Here is a 15,179-nt window from a genome sequence, read left to right as displayed (position 1 = left end):
TATTCATTCACAGCTTTTGGTTACATGTTGGTTTGAGGCTACAAACAGAACAAGAAGTGCTATGTTTCTCTTGAAAGCCAGGTAGATACACTGGAGTATACCACAACTTGGACAGCAAGGAAGCCTTTGTAGGGTAAAAAAAATGCAGAGGTTAGAAAATGCTTCCCGTTGAATGATCAAAGGTTACAGACAAAAACACTTGGCTTCTCAGAGGTATGTGCTTTTGATCCTTTGCCCAAGACTTGTGCTCCCCTAGGGATGGACCAAAACTACCACTTAGAGCACCACACTAGGCATGCTACTGCATTAATTCCTTCACTGACTACAGTCTATTGACTCAACACCTACCCTGTAAGGTGAACATAACAAAATCCCCTACTCTCAGACAGCTTGCACTTCTCATAAATTATCCCCTCTGATTCTCATAACTGCCTTTGGGGAAGGCACATTATTCTGTCTACACGTGACAGGGAGCTCAAGCTGCCTGTGCACACACCTTTCTTGACCCTGGAAGACATGGGGGGTCTGAGGGCAATAGCCTGAAACAGCACCGAGACAGGCAAGGGCCAGACTCCAGAGCCTGTGTGCCAAGTGGGGGGATGGAAAACATTCCTTAACCTCAGCAGGCTGTCTCCTCATCTATAAAACAGGGGCAATAGGGTTTCTGGGAGGGTTAAATGAGTTAATACAAGTCAAAAACCTGCAGTGATGCCTGGCACATCACAATAGCTTGGGGTTTTTTGTTTCCTAGATTTAAAATCCCTTAATGGCTGAAATTGATTTGGTCTTTGTATCCCTTAGTACTTATCACATGCCTTGAACATGATAGCTGTTCAATAAATAACTGCTAAATAACAAATGCTTAGGACAGTAGTAACCTGATTTGTAGTCTTCCCCAGCCACACCACACGTCTCCCTCCTCTGTGCTATCTCATGGCTCTGTGCCCTTGCTCATGTGGTCTCCTCTGCCAGACATGTCCTGCTCCCTCATTGCTAATTCATGGACTTCAACTCTTCATAATCTAATATGGACACCACATCTCCTTTAGTGAAACTTCTCCCAACCCTTAGTAGAGGTAATCACTTCTTCTTTGTGCCTCTAGTGATTTACAGATATAGCAGATCTTTTGCACAGGAATACTGAAAGAAAATAACTGGGTGTGCAGCTGGTGTGAACCACCAATGGCTGCTCAGTTATGTAATGGCAGCCCAGTCCCCAGAATGTGAACAGAACAGAGAAATACAAACTTAACTGGTTATAGACTATTTCATATCATAAGAATCTCACTGATTTCAGAATAAAAGTTATTAACCAACCAGAGCATAGGAGAAATCCCAGAAGTGAAAGATGAATGATACACTTGAAATAGAAAAGCTAACCATACCAACCTTTTTTCTTTAAAAAACTGGTATGTAATAGCTGTACATATTTTTGGGGTACATATGACATTTTGATACTTACCTAAAATGTGTAATGATCAAATCAGGGTAACTGGGATATCCAGTTATCTTATCTGAACACTTATCTTCTCTTTGCCAATACCAACTTTAGATGATGAAATCAAGATAGCATGGAGAGACCTTTTCAAAAGTGCTGTTGCATCATCCACTTCAGATTCTCAAGCTGCCGTTACCACAAATCCCAATATAGGGTGGTTAGGCACACTCCTATCTGCAGGCCAACTAGTATTTCCAGTAAATACAAATTTCATAAACATAAAGGCAGTACAATGTATACATATATCTTTTTTTAACATAAGCTTTTTTAATGTCCCTTTTTCCTTAGCATAAGATATATATATACACACTATATGTCATATCACATCTTAAGTATTTAGAAACCATACTTTAAGGCAAGGTATGTAAACTATTAAAACTTTCATCTGTTTCAGATCAAATCCCAGATATGACAGGTAGGCTGTCTGTGCCTACATTACAATTAGTTGTTCATACCTGTACTTCTTCCACTAGACAGTGGGTTTCTCAAGAGCAGCAATCGCATCTTACTTTTTACCTGCCCAGATGTCTAGCACAAGGGAGATATTTCATACTCATGAAATGAATACTTGAATGACAGAGCTATTTTTTCATAAGCCTCAATTTGTAAATTATTTTAGAAATAAGTTCTCAAGAAGTCATGACTGGTTTTGTTGCTAGAAACCTTTATGACAAACTTTGTGTAAGCTTCAAGTTACTTTAAAATTATGAGAAATCACATTATTAGTTTGAAAAGGATAGTAAGAAAAAAAGGAGCTAACAGCCAGAGTCTTTAGTCAATTCCCGAGTGGAAAAAATGCTACAAAAGTCTCTCTCTGTTATTTTGGTGAGCAGATTAACTGCTTTCTAGTACTGGTGGTTGTGATGCTAGGTAAAAGGGGAAATGGAGGGCAGTTGCCATGTGTTGCCCAGTGCAAGATCAATATTCTTTAAGCGGTACCCAGCCCTGTGATTTCACAATGGATGTGAGCTTAATTCACTCCAACATGTGAATGTGTCTTATACCTTTCACCAAAGAGGCTGTACGTAAGGCCAGAGGCATGCCAACCCTGTGTCTGCGCCTGTCTGTGAGGGGCACATGTGTGAATCAGGTCAGAGATGGCCACAGACACACAAACTCACTGCTCTCCAGCACAGGTTTCTTCTCTATCACAGAAGGGAAACTAAGACACCTAGTTTCTCAACTACTTTAAGAGACTGGCAAAAGCATTTATTGTTTAATCAGGATCATCAGTTTTGAGAGAAAGCAACCCAGAGATCATTCAGTGTGGGACTCTCAAACATTTTAGCCATGAACACCTTTCTCCTTAAGAATGCATATTGAAGGCCAATATGTAAAACAAAGGTCAGAGAAGGAATCTTCGCCAACCTTCTGGGAGCCATTAAGGAGATTAATGAAATCTCTAATGTCCATCACAGTATAATGTTAAAAACCTCTGATCTATTCATATCCATCAGGATGACTATTACTAAAAAAAAAAAAAAAAAAGAAAAAAAAGAAAAAAAAGAAAAAAAGGACAAAACAAGTGTTGGCAAGAACATGGAGAAACAGGAACCCCTTGTGTATTGCTGATGCACTGTAAAATGGCGCAGCTGCTGGGAAAACAGTACAGCAATTCATCAAAAATCATATACCCCAAAATATTGAAAACAGCCACTTGAACAGATATTTGTACAATCATGTTCAAGCAGCATTATTCACAATAACCAAAAAAATCAAAGCAGCTCAAGTGTCCATTGATAGATGAATGGATAAACAAAATGTGGTCTATGCATACAGTGGAATATTACTCAGCTGAAAAAGGAAAGGGATTCTGGCACATGCTACAACATGGATGAACCATGAAGATACTATGCTAAGTGAAATAGGCCTGTCACAAAAGGACAAACATTATATGATTCCACATATATGAAGTAACTAGAATAGTTAAATTCATAGAAAAAAAGCAGAACAGTGGTTGCCAAGGGATGGGAGCAGGGAGAATGGGGAGTTGCTGTTTAATGGGTACAGAATTTCAATTTTGCAAGATGAAAAGGAATTCTGGAGATGGATAGTGCTGATGATTACACAACAATGTGAATATATAAGGCCACTGAACTGTACCCTTAAAAATGGTTAAGAGGGGCTGGGCATGGTAGCTCACACCTGTAATTCCAGTACTTTGGGAGGCCAAGGCAGGTGGATCACCTGAGGTCAGGAGTTGGAGACCAGCCTGTCCAACATGGCGGAATCTTGTCTCTACTAGAAACCAGTAAAATTAGCCAGGTGTGGTGGCAGGCACGTGTAATCCCAGCTACTCAGGAGGCTGATGCATGAGAATTGCTTGAACCCGGGAGGCAGAAGTTGCAGTGGGCCAAAAATCATGCCACTGCACTCCAACCTGATGACAGAATGAGACTCTGTCTCAAAAAACAAACAAAAAAAAAGGTTAAGAGGGTAAAGTTTATGTTATGTGTACTTTACCACAACTGAAACAAAAACAAATCTAAAATTATCCAGGCGTGGTGGCACATGCCTGTAATCGCAGCCACTTGGGAGGCTGGGGCAGGAGAATCACTTGAACTCAGGAGGGTTGAACCCGGAGGTTGCAGTGAGCCGAGATTGTGCCACTGCACTCCAGCCTGGGTGACAGAGTGAGACTCCGTCTCAAAAAAAAAAAAAAAAAAAAAAAGATGTGTCATACATATAGGCAATAGTGTTCCACCTGAAATGCAATTCTGTGTGAGGTAATTCTGTCTGTGTCACTTACTCCACCAAACTTCCATGGCTCCCCATGACCAAATAAAGCTTAAATTCTACAAATGGCATGCAAGGCCCTTAAAGGACTGGGATTCACCTCCTCTCCAGACACACCACTCATTGTTGCCTCATGCATGACAGTCTTAACACTACCACAAGGCTGGTAGCTCCCTACATCTGCCCCTCAACTCCAGCCCTTCTCTTGGCCTCACCTTCTCCCCAACTTCACCTATTAACCAAGCCTAAGCATCGGCCAGGCGCGGTGGCTCACACCTGTAATCCCAGCACTTTGGAGGCTAAGGCGGGTAGATTATGAGATCAGGAGTTAGAGACCAGCCTGACCAACATGGTGAAACCCTATCTCTATTAAAAATACAAAAATTAGCCAGGCATGGTGATGTGTGCCTGTAATCCCAGCTCCTCGGGAGGCTGAGGCAGAAGAATCGCTTGAACCTGGGAGGTGGACACTGCGGTGAGCCAAGATCATGCCTCTGCACTCTAGCCTGGGTGACAGAGTGAGACTCCGTCTCAAAACAAAACAAAACAAAGAATCATTTCCAGATAGAAAGCCTACTCCCCAAGATCCTCTCAGCCCCAAGCTAGATGTCCCCCATGTGCCCTGTAACATCTCTGCATCCGTGTACCACAGCACCTACCAAACTGTGTTACAGTAATCTGAACTCCTCTACTGTAGGCTCTTGACCAAATGTCATTCATCTTTGTACAGAGAACCTAGACCCTGCCTGGCTGTGGCTGGCCCTTAGGGAATGTTGACTGAATAAACACATTTGTTGGTAAAGTCAAGATGAGACCTGGTGGTTCTTTCCACTGCTGTAGCTGATGGCCTCTCCTGATAACCTAAGCTCTTATTTAGAAAAGAACTGCAAAGAAACAAGTAAAATTTGTTCTCCTGAGTTATGAGTTATGTAGTAACACCCAAGTTACCGCCAACTTTCTGGGAAGGAGAAGGCAGTGGAGGAGTGAACCACAAAAAAAACAAAGGCCTTATTTTTCTCCTCTCATAGACATCTGTTATCTTTACAACAAACGAGGAGGACTCTTCCTGACAATTTAACCTGAGTGATCATAATTTAAATCAACCCACTGAGAACTCATGTTTTATGTTACAGGGACCTACACGCTGGTAAGACCTTGAGGACAAGCAGTCTGCAATGGAAAAATAAAATTATATGAAGGCTATGTCCTCAGCTCCACGACTTTTCTAGGCCTGGTGGAAGGCAGGCTCAGCCAGAGAGGAAGTATTTTTAGACACGGGTGCTTCAGAGTTGTAAAAATAGGCTAAGTGTTTAGCACACTTGTCAAAGCCCCAGAGTACTCTGACCACAGGACCAAGTAAACATGCCAAGCAGAAGCACAGTGGATTTATTTATCTTTGTAAATGTATCAAGACTTGAAGCAGCTTTCTCTGAAGCACAACTTGAGTGGTGAGTCTATGAGACTTACATCAGCTGGCGTGGTGACTGGTCTCCCTTCTATCTCCTTCCTCAACAGTTCCACTGGATGTCCCATGTGCCCAGACATTACAAGGAGGGCCACCGTTTTCATCCTCTCTCCGGAAAATCCCAAAGTTATGCAAACCCTACCACATCTGATTTCTGACTTTCTCCAGATCCCCAGAATAAGTAGACTGAGTCAAAGCTCCCTGAGGCCCACTGTGCTTCAGAGGCTGCCGCGCCTTGACAGCAAGGCCTGCCTTTTACGGTTCTCATGATTTGATCCAGAGAAGAAAAAAGTCATAGGTCAGTTGCATCTCTCAGGGCTGGCATTTTTGGGTTTATGCTTGTTTCTGGTTGTATAATGTCTTGAACTCTGCCATCAGCACAAGTTGTCTTCCCTGACTTCAACAACTAGCAAAAGGTGTTCTGCTGAGGATGCCCCCCCCCGCCCTTTTTTGAGAAGGAGTCTTGCTCTGTTGGCCAGGCTGGTGTGTAGTGGTGTGATCTTGGCTCACTGCATCCTCTGCCTCCCGGGTTCAAGCAATTCTCCCACCACAGCCTCCTGAGTAGCTGGGACTACAGGCATGTGCCACCATGCTTGACTAATTTTTGTATTTGTAGTACAGACTGGGTTTCACTATGTTGGCCGGGCTAGTCTCGAATGCCTGACTTCAAGTGATCTGCTCCCCTCAGCCTCTCAAAGTGATGGGATTACAGGCGTGAGCCACCACGCCTGGCCTGGGTTGTTCTTGAAACAGTTAAATTAATTGGCCAGCCTCCTTTATTAGACTTAAAATTTTACATTTCAAAATTTTGAAATTTTACATTTCAAAAAGTATTTCTAAAAAGCAAAGAAAGTATGCCCCCATTTTTAGACTAGAATTCTGTTACAGTTTTTTAAAAAATTCATTAAGTGTGTAGGTTTCATAATAACCTAGATAACCTCTCCCAGACTTCTCACCTCCTACAAATTCTGAAAAGGTAAAGGGATAACCAGTCATGTCAACAGCATCGTTATATTTAAGAATCCCTGGAAGATGTTGCTATGCTGGACACTTTCTGGGTAGAGGAGAGTTATAAATCCAAATGTCTCTCTAGGAAGACTAATATGACAATGTTTGTCATGATGAGTGGGTTTTTTATTTTAGTTTTTGCTGAAAGGACCAATTAAGAGGCTCCCATGACAATTCAGGTTAACACACCTGGTCTAGGAACTGCAAAGGAGAAGGCAGAGGAAAGAGCCCTCCCTGGACAGAAAAGTTACAGAGCCTTTTCTGGTATGAAGACACTGATTGTGATCCCATCTTCAGAGTACATGTGGCTGGAAGAACAACTGCAGCAACAGGAGGAGCAAGCTCTCTGGAAAAAGCTGGAGGGGTAAAAGGGAGGGAACATAATGAACTAGGTCTTGGCAGGGGAGTTTGAGTCTACGATGGGCAGAAGGATGGCAGCACAGCACCCTGATGGGAGACGACCAGCAGGTGACTAACTGAGTCCAGAGCCAAGGAGACGTCAACCTGGGATGTACTGATTCCAGAGAGCCACAGAGGATCCTCTGCCATGGATGCCCCACTTCTCCCCACAATATAGCACATGCCAGAGGTGCAGGCAGAACTGAATTCAGCCTTGGGGATTTATAGGCAGCAGAACAAAAGAGAAACTCAAGTTCAGGCCCCGGCTCTGCCTGTAACCATTGACCCCAGGAACCATCTCTGCAGGGGTGATTACTGTAACGGTCACATGAAATCAAAGAAATCAAAATTCTTTGAACAGAATAAAGTGTCACATTTTGTAGAGTGGTTTTAGCTCTACAGAAACCAGTAAATAGTACACTAAGATTATCTTTCTCAACAACCCACATAAAGAAGTCTTAACATCTTTAGAATTGCTGGAACTCCCTATACCAAATCTCTTCAGACAGTGAAGACAATGTAAGATAAATCCTCACTAGATCAGGTCTGAGGGTCTATGTGAAAGCAGCTAATATTTATCGGACAGTTACTATCAAATATACTAATGCTATTCTAGGAGCTTGTATATTAGTTCATTTAACTTTCACAACTGTGAGGTGAGTCTCATTATTCCCAGGTAAGTAAAGAGGCAGAGAGGAGTTAAGTGATTCGTCCAAGGTTCCTAAACGCAGGATAGGAAGGCTAGCATCTAAACCCTGGCAGGGACCTCATAGCCTGTACTTTTGAGCTTAAAATACCACTACCAGAAATAATAACATCATGAATATAACAGGGAGAGCCACAGAGAACAGCCACATTATCTTCCTGTGATCCCAGTAGAACTAGCGAGTGAGGTGTGTGTGCCTACCACAGATAAGGAAGAAAGAAGGGAAAGGGAAAGAAAGAAGAAACTCAAGGGGTAAGTGACTAAAGCTCGAGGCAGGACATGGCAGGAAAACGCCAAAACCTGACTGACTGAAGTGCCATTTCTGCTCTACAAAATGTCCAAACATATCCCATAGCATTATTTTCTGTTTGTTGCCTGTCAGCTCTACCTCTTCTACCCTCTAGGAATGACAGTATCTTCAACCTCACCCCAAGTCCAATAACTAATATGCTAATAGAGGGTGGTTCTACATCCCAGTACCTCAACCAAGAGCAGAGAACAGCCCAACAAAGAATTAAGCAACAACTCAGGAAGTGGGGGGAAAACTTCATAAGAAACAGACACATCTCATGCCCTTCAGTAGGAAGGTAACAACTGGGAGTACAAATATTCTTTCCATAAGGAACAGTCAAAAGGAGAGCTTACAGCCAGGTAACTGTGCCGGTCTCCTGTGATCCTGAAACTTCTCCTAGGCGTCTGCACTGCTTTGCAAGCAAACCTCAACAGAGCTGTACTCACAGAAGAAGAGAATAAAGCTAAAAAAAAAAAATGAAACAACTCTGATCACTCTCCTTTTCAGCATCAGAAAATGCAGAGTTGGGGGCAAGGAAAAGAGATGAGAGAACAAATCCAGTGGCTGGGGAGAAGCTTTCAGGTCTATTTGAATCCTTATTGAGCATGGTAGAGTAACACAAAATGCCTGCTACGTAGCAGGCTCTCCCTGCCCTTACTTTGTTTTTAACAGTCAAAGAAGCTCTCTCTAGAAAAAAATATGCACTTTTTGCTTTTTAAAAAGGAGGGGGAAAAAAAAAAGCAAGCTTTGGGAGAGAAGAACCTACCCCCAACCCCCTTTAAGATGCAAACTTTCTCACTTCCTCAAAGAAGTGTAGTGCACTAAAAAGAAGGTTGCACCAGAGAGCATGTAAGTGTCTGAAGTGGGACATCTCAAGTGCCCCATTCCCAGGGAGCCCACCAGCTCCTCACAAGTAATCTAATGAAAGCTATGCATCCTCTCTGGGCTCCTCATATGAAAAAATGCAATATATGAAGCAAAGTTTAGAAAGGATTCATTACTGGAGAAATGCACACAGCTATTAGCTTTCTTCCTTTCTTTTTTCCTCTTATAAAGCAAAAAAACAACTTGTCCCTCACTCAAGGCTCATTTAATCCTATAAGCTTCTTTGCTGGCCTAAGTATCCAGTGAAGATAAATTAGCAATCAAAACCAAGTCAGAAGTGTATAATAACCAAACACATGAAACAAGTTAACTTTAAATATTAACCTGCAGTCTAAGGGATTTTTTTTTTTTTAATTTAAAACTAACAAAAGAAATGACAGGCAAAGTAGATACTCTCGGAAAACACACATGTACAAATGGCCTGTGCTCTGATCAAATGTAATTAAGCACTGAACGTGTCTTACATTGCTTAATTGCTTGAGAAATGCATCAGGCTCCCACAAAATCTATTTATTTTTCCATCCTGCTGAGCACAAACTGGAACATGTGTTTAAAATGACAAATAAAACTATTAACAATTATAAGAACTGCACCTTGACTAACATTAAAACTACGACAGAAAGTTCAAGAAAATTAAGCTAATGAAAATTAGTAATATAACCTCGATACTGGCTTGTGATTGTACTTTTATGGCTTTACTACAGTTTAACAATAAAATGGGGGGTAAGTAAAAAATGCTCTCCTTCCTTTCAGAGGTCCCTGAAAAAACATACCCGCTGCTGCATCAGTGGGTATGTGCATTCAAGATTAAGCAAGATGGAACAGGGAATCATGACCAATATTCTCCATCTAAACATTACAGGCCTACCTCAGCAGCTATGATCAGGACGGAAGTGGATATGACGGGAAAAGGGCAAAAGGACAAGGACAACTGCAATGAAGATGATGATTTTATTTATTTATTTATTTATTTATTTATTTATTTATTTATTTTTGAGACGGAGTCTCGCTCTGTTACCCACGCTGGAGTGCAGTGGTGCGATCTCGGCTCACTGCAACCTCTGCCTCTCAGGTTCAGGTGACTCTTCTGCCTCAGCCTCCCAAGTAGCTGGGACCACAGGCGCATGCCACCATGCCTGGTTTTTCTGTATTTTTAGTAGAGATGGGGTTTCACCATACTGGCCAGGCTGGTCTTGAACTCCTGACCTCAGGTGATCTGCCTGCCTCAGCCGCCCAAAGTGCTGGGATAGCAGGCTTGAGCCACCATGCCTGGCCGAAGATAATTATTACAAAAGCAGCTAACTTTCTGTGAACTCTTATTATGTGCCAGACCACTGTGTAAGTGCTTGACATATGCTAATTCATTCAATTCTCTCCCTATGGGGCCAGTACTAGTATTAGTACTACTTTAGAGATGAGAAAACCGAGACACAGAGGTAAAGTAACTTTCTCATGCTAATACAGTGTGAGGCGGAGCTAGCATGCAGACCATCCAACTTCCTATATTGAACTGCAGCCCATCTGTACTCAAAACACATCAATTAATTCGTCTCTGGCACTCAATAAGCAAAACAGATTTACCCTATGCCAAAAGCTGTTGGTCAAGGAGCATAAAAAATGAAGCAATACTGCCTAGAACTATATGCTATAGGGTAGAGTGCAAAACCAGATCAGCTAAACCACTGGAAAGCATTGCTCACAAATGTTTTACAGGATTGGAGCTGTCAACTAAAGTAACTGAGGCTTTTCCAAACTGTGTTACATAAGGATGCAACTACTGTTTCTCATGGTCGTCCACTTTATAGATTTCTGGTCGTTATAACCTTTCAGAATGACAATTCCATTATGTGTCCAGCCTATGGCATAAATAGCTTTTTTTCCTTTAAGTTTCAAAAGGCACTCCCTGGTCCAACTATTTAAGAGTTTGATTGACAAGCACAAGCCTGTGTTCTCCATTAATGTCCATCATTTCTCCTAACTCCTTTGTCAGGTGAAAGCTCCAACACCATACCCGTAATTTTAGGTGTTGCCCCTCTGCCTTTTAATGCAACACAACATCCTTTTTTGGTCAATGGTGGATGCAGCATTCAAAGAACTAAGCACCCTGATTTTCTACAAAAGTTGAAGTGACGCTTTCTACTTAGTTTCTAATCCTTTCCACTGCTGTCTTCAAGGACACCAGCCACAAATTTCTGGACCCATTTCCCACAATGTTCCTGCAGGCTGCTTAAGGCCCTAATATTTTGTTACTAAGATGTTGTCAAAATGTTTTTAAAAAACACATTGTTCTATTCCTGCTCACAACAAATCTCACTCTCACAGCCTTGGGAGATTTTGGTGGAGCCTGGGGATACAAACACACTCAAACTAAACTTTCGAGTGTAAATGTGTGGAACTTTTAGGTTAAAGGGAGTTACTCCTCCCAGCCCATGTACAACATAGATTATGGGGATACTATAACCTAGCAGTCAGGGGATCCACACAATAAAAATGGCAATGTATGTCCAAAATTATGGTCTCAGAGGAAATGTGAGACTGTAAGAATTCATATAAATAAAACATAACAGGGATATCGATTTTAGAAGAAAATGCAATCAAATAAAAGTGTTGCAAAAAACTTGCCAAGGAGAAGAAAATTGAGATATACAATACCTAATGGTAAAAGGTTTTTTGTTTTTGTTTTTAAAAAGCAAGCACGAAAGCGTGGACTTGGCTGGAAATAAGACATTGAAAAGGTAAACTCTCTCATGACTGTAGCCACTGTAGTACTGTCCCCAAGAAAAACTAGATGACTATAACCGCCTTGCCCAACAAACCAAGTTGGAAAGGACTGAAATGCTAAGAATATAATCAGCTAGGATACGAAAACCATGGTTCTCCAATGTGAGCTGAAATAGAATAATTAAAAAACAAAAAAGTACAAGCATTGCAGTAACCAGGTAATCAATCACTCGCACAACTGAGCCTCAACCACAGCTCAGCCGAACAACGGAAAAGTCCTGAAGATGTACAATGGGTAAGAGACTTGTTCCGGCTGGGCTCAGAGGCTAACGCCTGTGATCCCAGCACTTCAGGAGGCCAGCCGGGCAAATCATCTGAGGTCAGGGCTTCGAGATCAGCCTGACCCACCAGGTGAAACCCTGTCTCTACTAAAAATATAAAATTAGCCGGGCGGGGCGCCTGTAATCCCAGCTACTAGGGAGGCTGAGGCAGGAGAATCGCTTGAACCCGGGAGGCGGAGGTGGCAGTGAGCCGAGATCGCGCCATTGCACTCCAACCTGGGTTACAGAGTGAGACTCCGACTCAAAAAAAAAAAAAAAAGAAAAGAAAAAAAGAAAAAAAAGAAAGAGAGAGAGAGACTTATTCTGCTGCAGAGCCAAAATCGCAAGCTCAGAACTCTGCACAGCCGGCACTGTTTCAAAGGTCAAAACCAGGACCTCAGCAATCTTCCATTAGATGACTTTACCAAGTGTTACAAAAGTCATCACTATTACTAGTCTTTACAACCCAGGAAGCGAAGGAAAGACCGGGGAGAACCGGGAGGCCGTTTAGGAGAGAAAACTACTTTGACAAAGACTGCACAATTACAGAATAAAAATCAAAAATAACTGATAAAATAAAATTAAAACTGATCGATCGCAGTTCACGTCTTTGGCAGCAAACTCCCGTTTGAGCCGAGCAGGAGCCAACGCGTTATGCCTGAACCTTGTGCACATATAATTCTTCTCTCGCACGGCCCGGTTCCAAAATGCATTCACCGCCACTCTCCGCGGAACCTTCAGCGGGCTCTGGGAGCGGCCAGAATTTTCCAAACGAGGAAACTAAGGATCGGCCCAGAACCCTGAATTTTGAGGGGAGTGAGACTTGGGCCCTCACAGGCCCAGAAGCGAGGTATTTCAACTACACCGGGGAGGGGCGGGGTGAAAACTCCCGGGTGTCGGGCTGGCGCAGGCCCCTCGCGGCCGGTCGCGCCAGCGCTTCCACCTCAGGGTGGGCGGCCATGCGCGTGGGCACGCTGCAGAGAGGGCCGCTCACCTGGGCGATGCCGGCGCCCATCAGCCCGCCGCCGATGACCGTCACGTGCTTGACGATTATCTTCTTGGCCGAGGCCGAGGCGGTGGACGAGGAGGACATGGAACGCATGAACTGCCTGGTGACGAAGGCCATGGTGTGGCAGCGGGGGCGACAGCGACGAGACGCGGGCGGAGAAGATGCGCCTGGCGGGTAGCAGCGGAAAGCCAGCCTTTGGGGGTGGGGACCTACGCGGCCCTGCCTCCCGAGCTCCCCTGGCGTCACCGTGACGTCACCAGGCGGCGGGGCGGGGCATTGAGGCCCGCTCCTCCCATTGGACTGGGCCGTAAAGTCCCAGCGCTGAGCGGGTATACGTGCGCGGGCTCGTCATGTCAGCAGCCGCAGGCCCGAGTGAGTCCGGGCTTGAGACCTGCTGAGCAGCGGGACCTGGCGCCTGGCGTTCTGGTGTGGGGCCGAGAACAGACCCTTCTTCTGAAAAGCCACTGGCCCCTTGTTCAATGAAGTGAGTCGTGCTGACTTTGTAAATGCTATCCTTTGATGACGTGTGCATATCTAGGCTCTGAAGAAATATGTGCTGCTTGGCTGTGTTGGTAACGGACCCAAAATGTGCACCCTTGGTTGATGTCACCAAATAATCAACTCGGGATTATTTTAATCCCGTGAACAGTGATTGTTTCCCCTAAAAAGGAAAGAAATTTAGACTGCAAACACCCAAAACAAATGTCTAGTGACCCATGAGTTCCAATGCAAAAATCAGGCTCAGGGAAGGTAAAGGGAGAGTTGACTTTTAGTTTCCCATCTTAACATTGGACGTCTATCAGTGTAGTGAACATGTGGACGGTTTAAGGTCATAGAGCAACCTTTGTGGAATAACCAATACTTTTAGAAAGCATAGGAAAGAAATGTCTTGTCAAATAATGGAAGACTTGATAGCAACTTGGCCAGTCTTCTCACTCAGGTGAATACTTTCTAATTACTGTAACTTAATGATATAGGATTTTTATTAATTTATTTGCTTTATGTTTAAATATTGTTAACAAGAAAAACTTTAAGCAAATTAAGTTTAGCAGAGTTTATCTGAGCGAAGAAACCATGAATCAGATAGTACCCTGAATCAGTAAAGATTCAGAGAGCTCCAGCCGGTAACAGTGGGCAAGCAGCGTTTATAGACAGATTTTTTTTGCAGCCTGTAACGGGCTAAAAGCTCCGCTGCTGTGATTGGCCAAGACTTGGCCACTTGTTAGAAGAACATACTCTCAAGTTACATTGCAGTGTATTTACATATTAAGTATGATTATACTTTGCTAGGTAGGGAGGCAACTTTAGGCCAAGTTTAATTTAATAAGTTTCCTGCTTTGGTTCAGCCTCTCATTTTTAAGAGATTGACCAGAACCTTGTTTTGTCTCAGTATGGAAGTCACAATGTCAAATTAGTTGAGTGATTATAATTTCTTCATGTTGTTATTCTAACTGTAATAACACCATTTGGTGTACAAAGGATGGCTGCATAGAGACATTTAAGACTCTTGAGGGGAAACAACACATCAGGGAGACTGTTATGGCCACGAGGAGGAGAATAGCAATAAACTGAGGTACACACCTTAACAGGAGTGCCCGCAAACTGATCGAAATCAAACACTTCAAAGTTCAGGCAATAAAGATAGTTCAAAGTATTTGAGTCCAGTTGGTCATAATCTAATTTAGGGCATTATGGCAATTAAGGACTGTTAGAAATGCTTGTTTCTCGGTTCCATAAGGAAATAGCACTTGAACATAAATTAAATTTCTTTAGCAAGGCCATTTTTACTTTCTGCAGAAAGGATACACTCACCAGCAGTTTTGCCACGAGAGTACACGAAACAAAGGAGACAGGATCATTTATAACCTGACACGTCCACCTTACTGCTGTGTCCGATTTCCAGTGGCTGGAACGGGACCTCATATTCTGTATTTGTCCCGATTGGCTAGTAACTTACAACTTTTTAAAAGAGGCAAAGGCAGAGGAGAACAAAGGAAGGAGGAATTAACTTGTGGAATGCTGAGAAAGGTAAAAACACTTTCAAATAAGGAGGAACAGGCTATGACCTAATGCTCACTTGGACCAGTATAAGCATGCCAGGGCAAATATTTAGGCTAAATTGTGGGAGCTAAAAACATAA

The 15,179-nt window shown here is 43.0% G+C and overlaps 1 protein-coding gene across 1 annotated transcript in view; it reads right to left on the bottom strand.

The window, feature by feature from the left end:
- Window positions 1-13,298, bottom strand: part of HADH (hydroxyacyl-CoA dehydrogenase) — a 46,237-nt gene extending 32,939 nt beyond the window's left edge. The window contains 1 exon segment of the mRNA XM_025385223.1: window positions 13,025-13,298. Coding sequence (XP_025241008.1) covers window positions 13,025-13,156 — 132 coding nt within the window. The 5' untranslated portion in view covers window positions 13,157-13,298.
- Between the last annotated feature and the right edge of the window lie 1,881 nt (window positions 13,299-15,179).

The sequence above is a fragment of the Theropithecus gelada genome, chromosome 5 (genome assembly GCF_003255815.1).
Source record: "Theropithecus gelada isolate Dixy chromosome 5, Tgel_1.0, whole genome shotgun sequence".
In the NCBI taxonomy this organism is placed as follows: Eukaryota; Metazoa; Chordata; class Mammalia; order Primates; family Cercopithecidae; genus Theropithecus; species Theropithecus gelada.
This window is presented reverse-complemented; position numbering and strand designations above follow the sequence as displayed.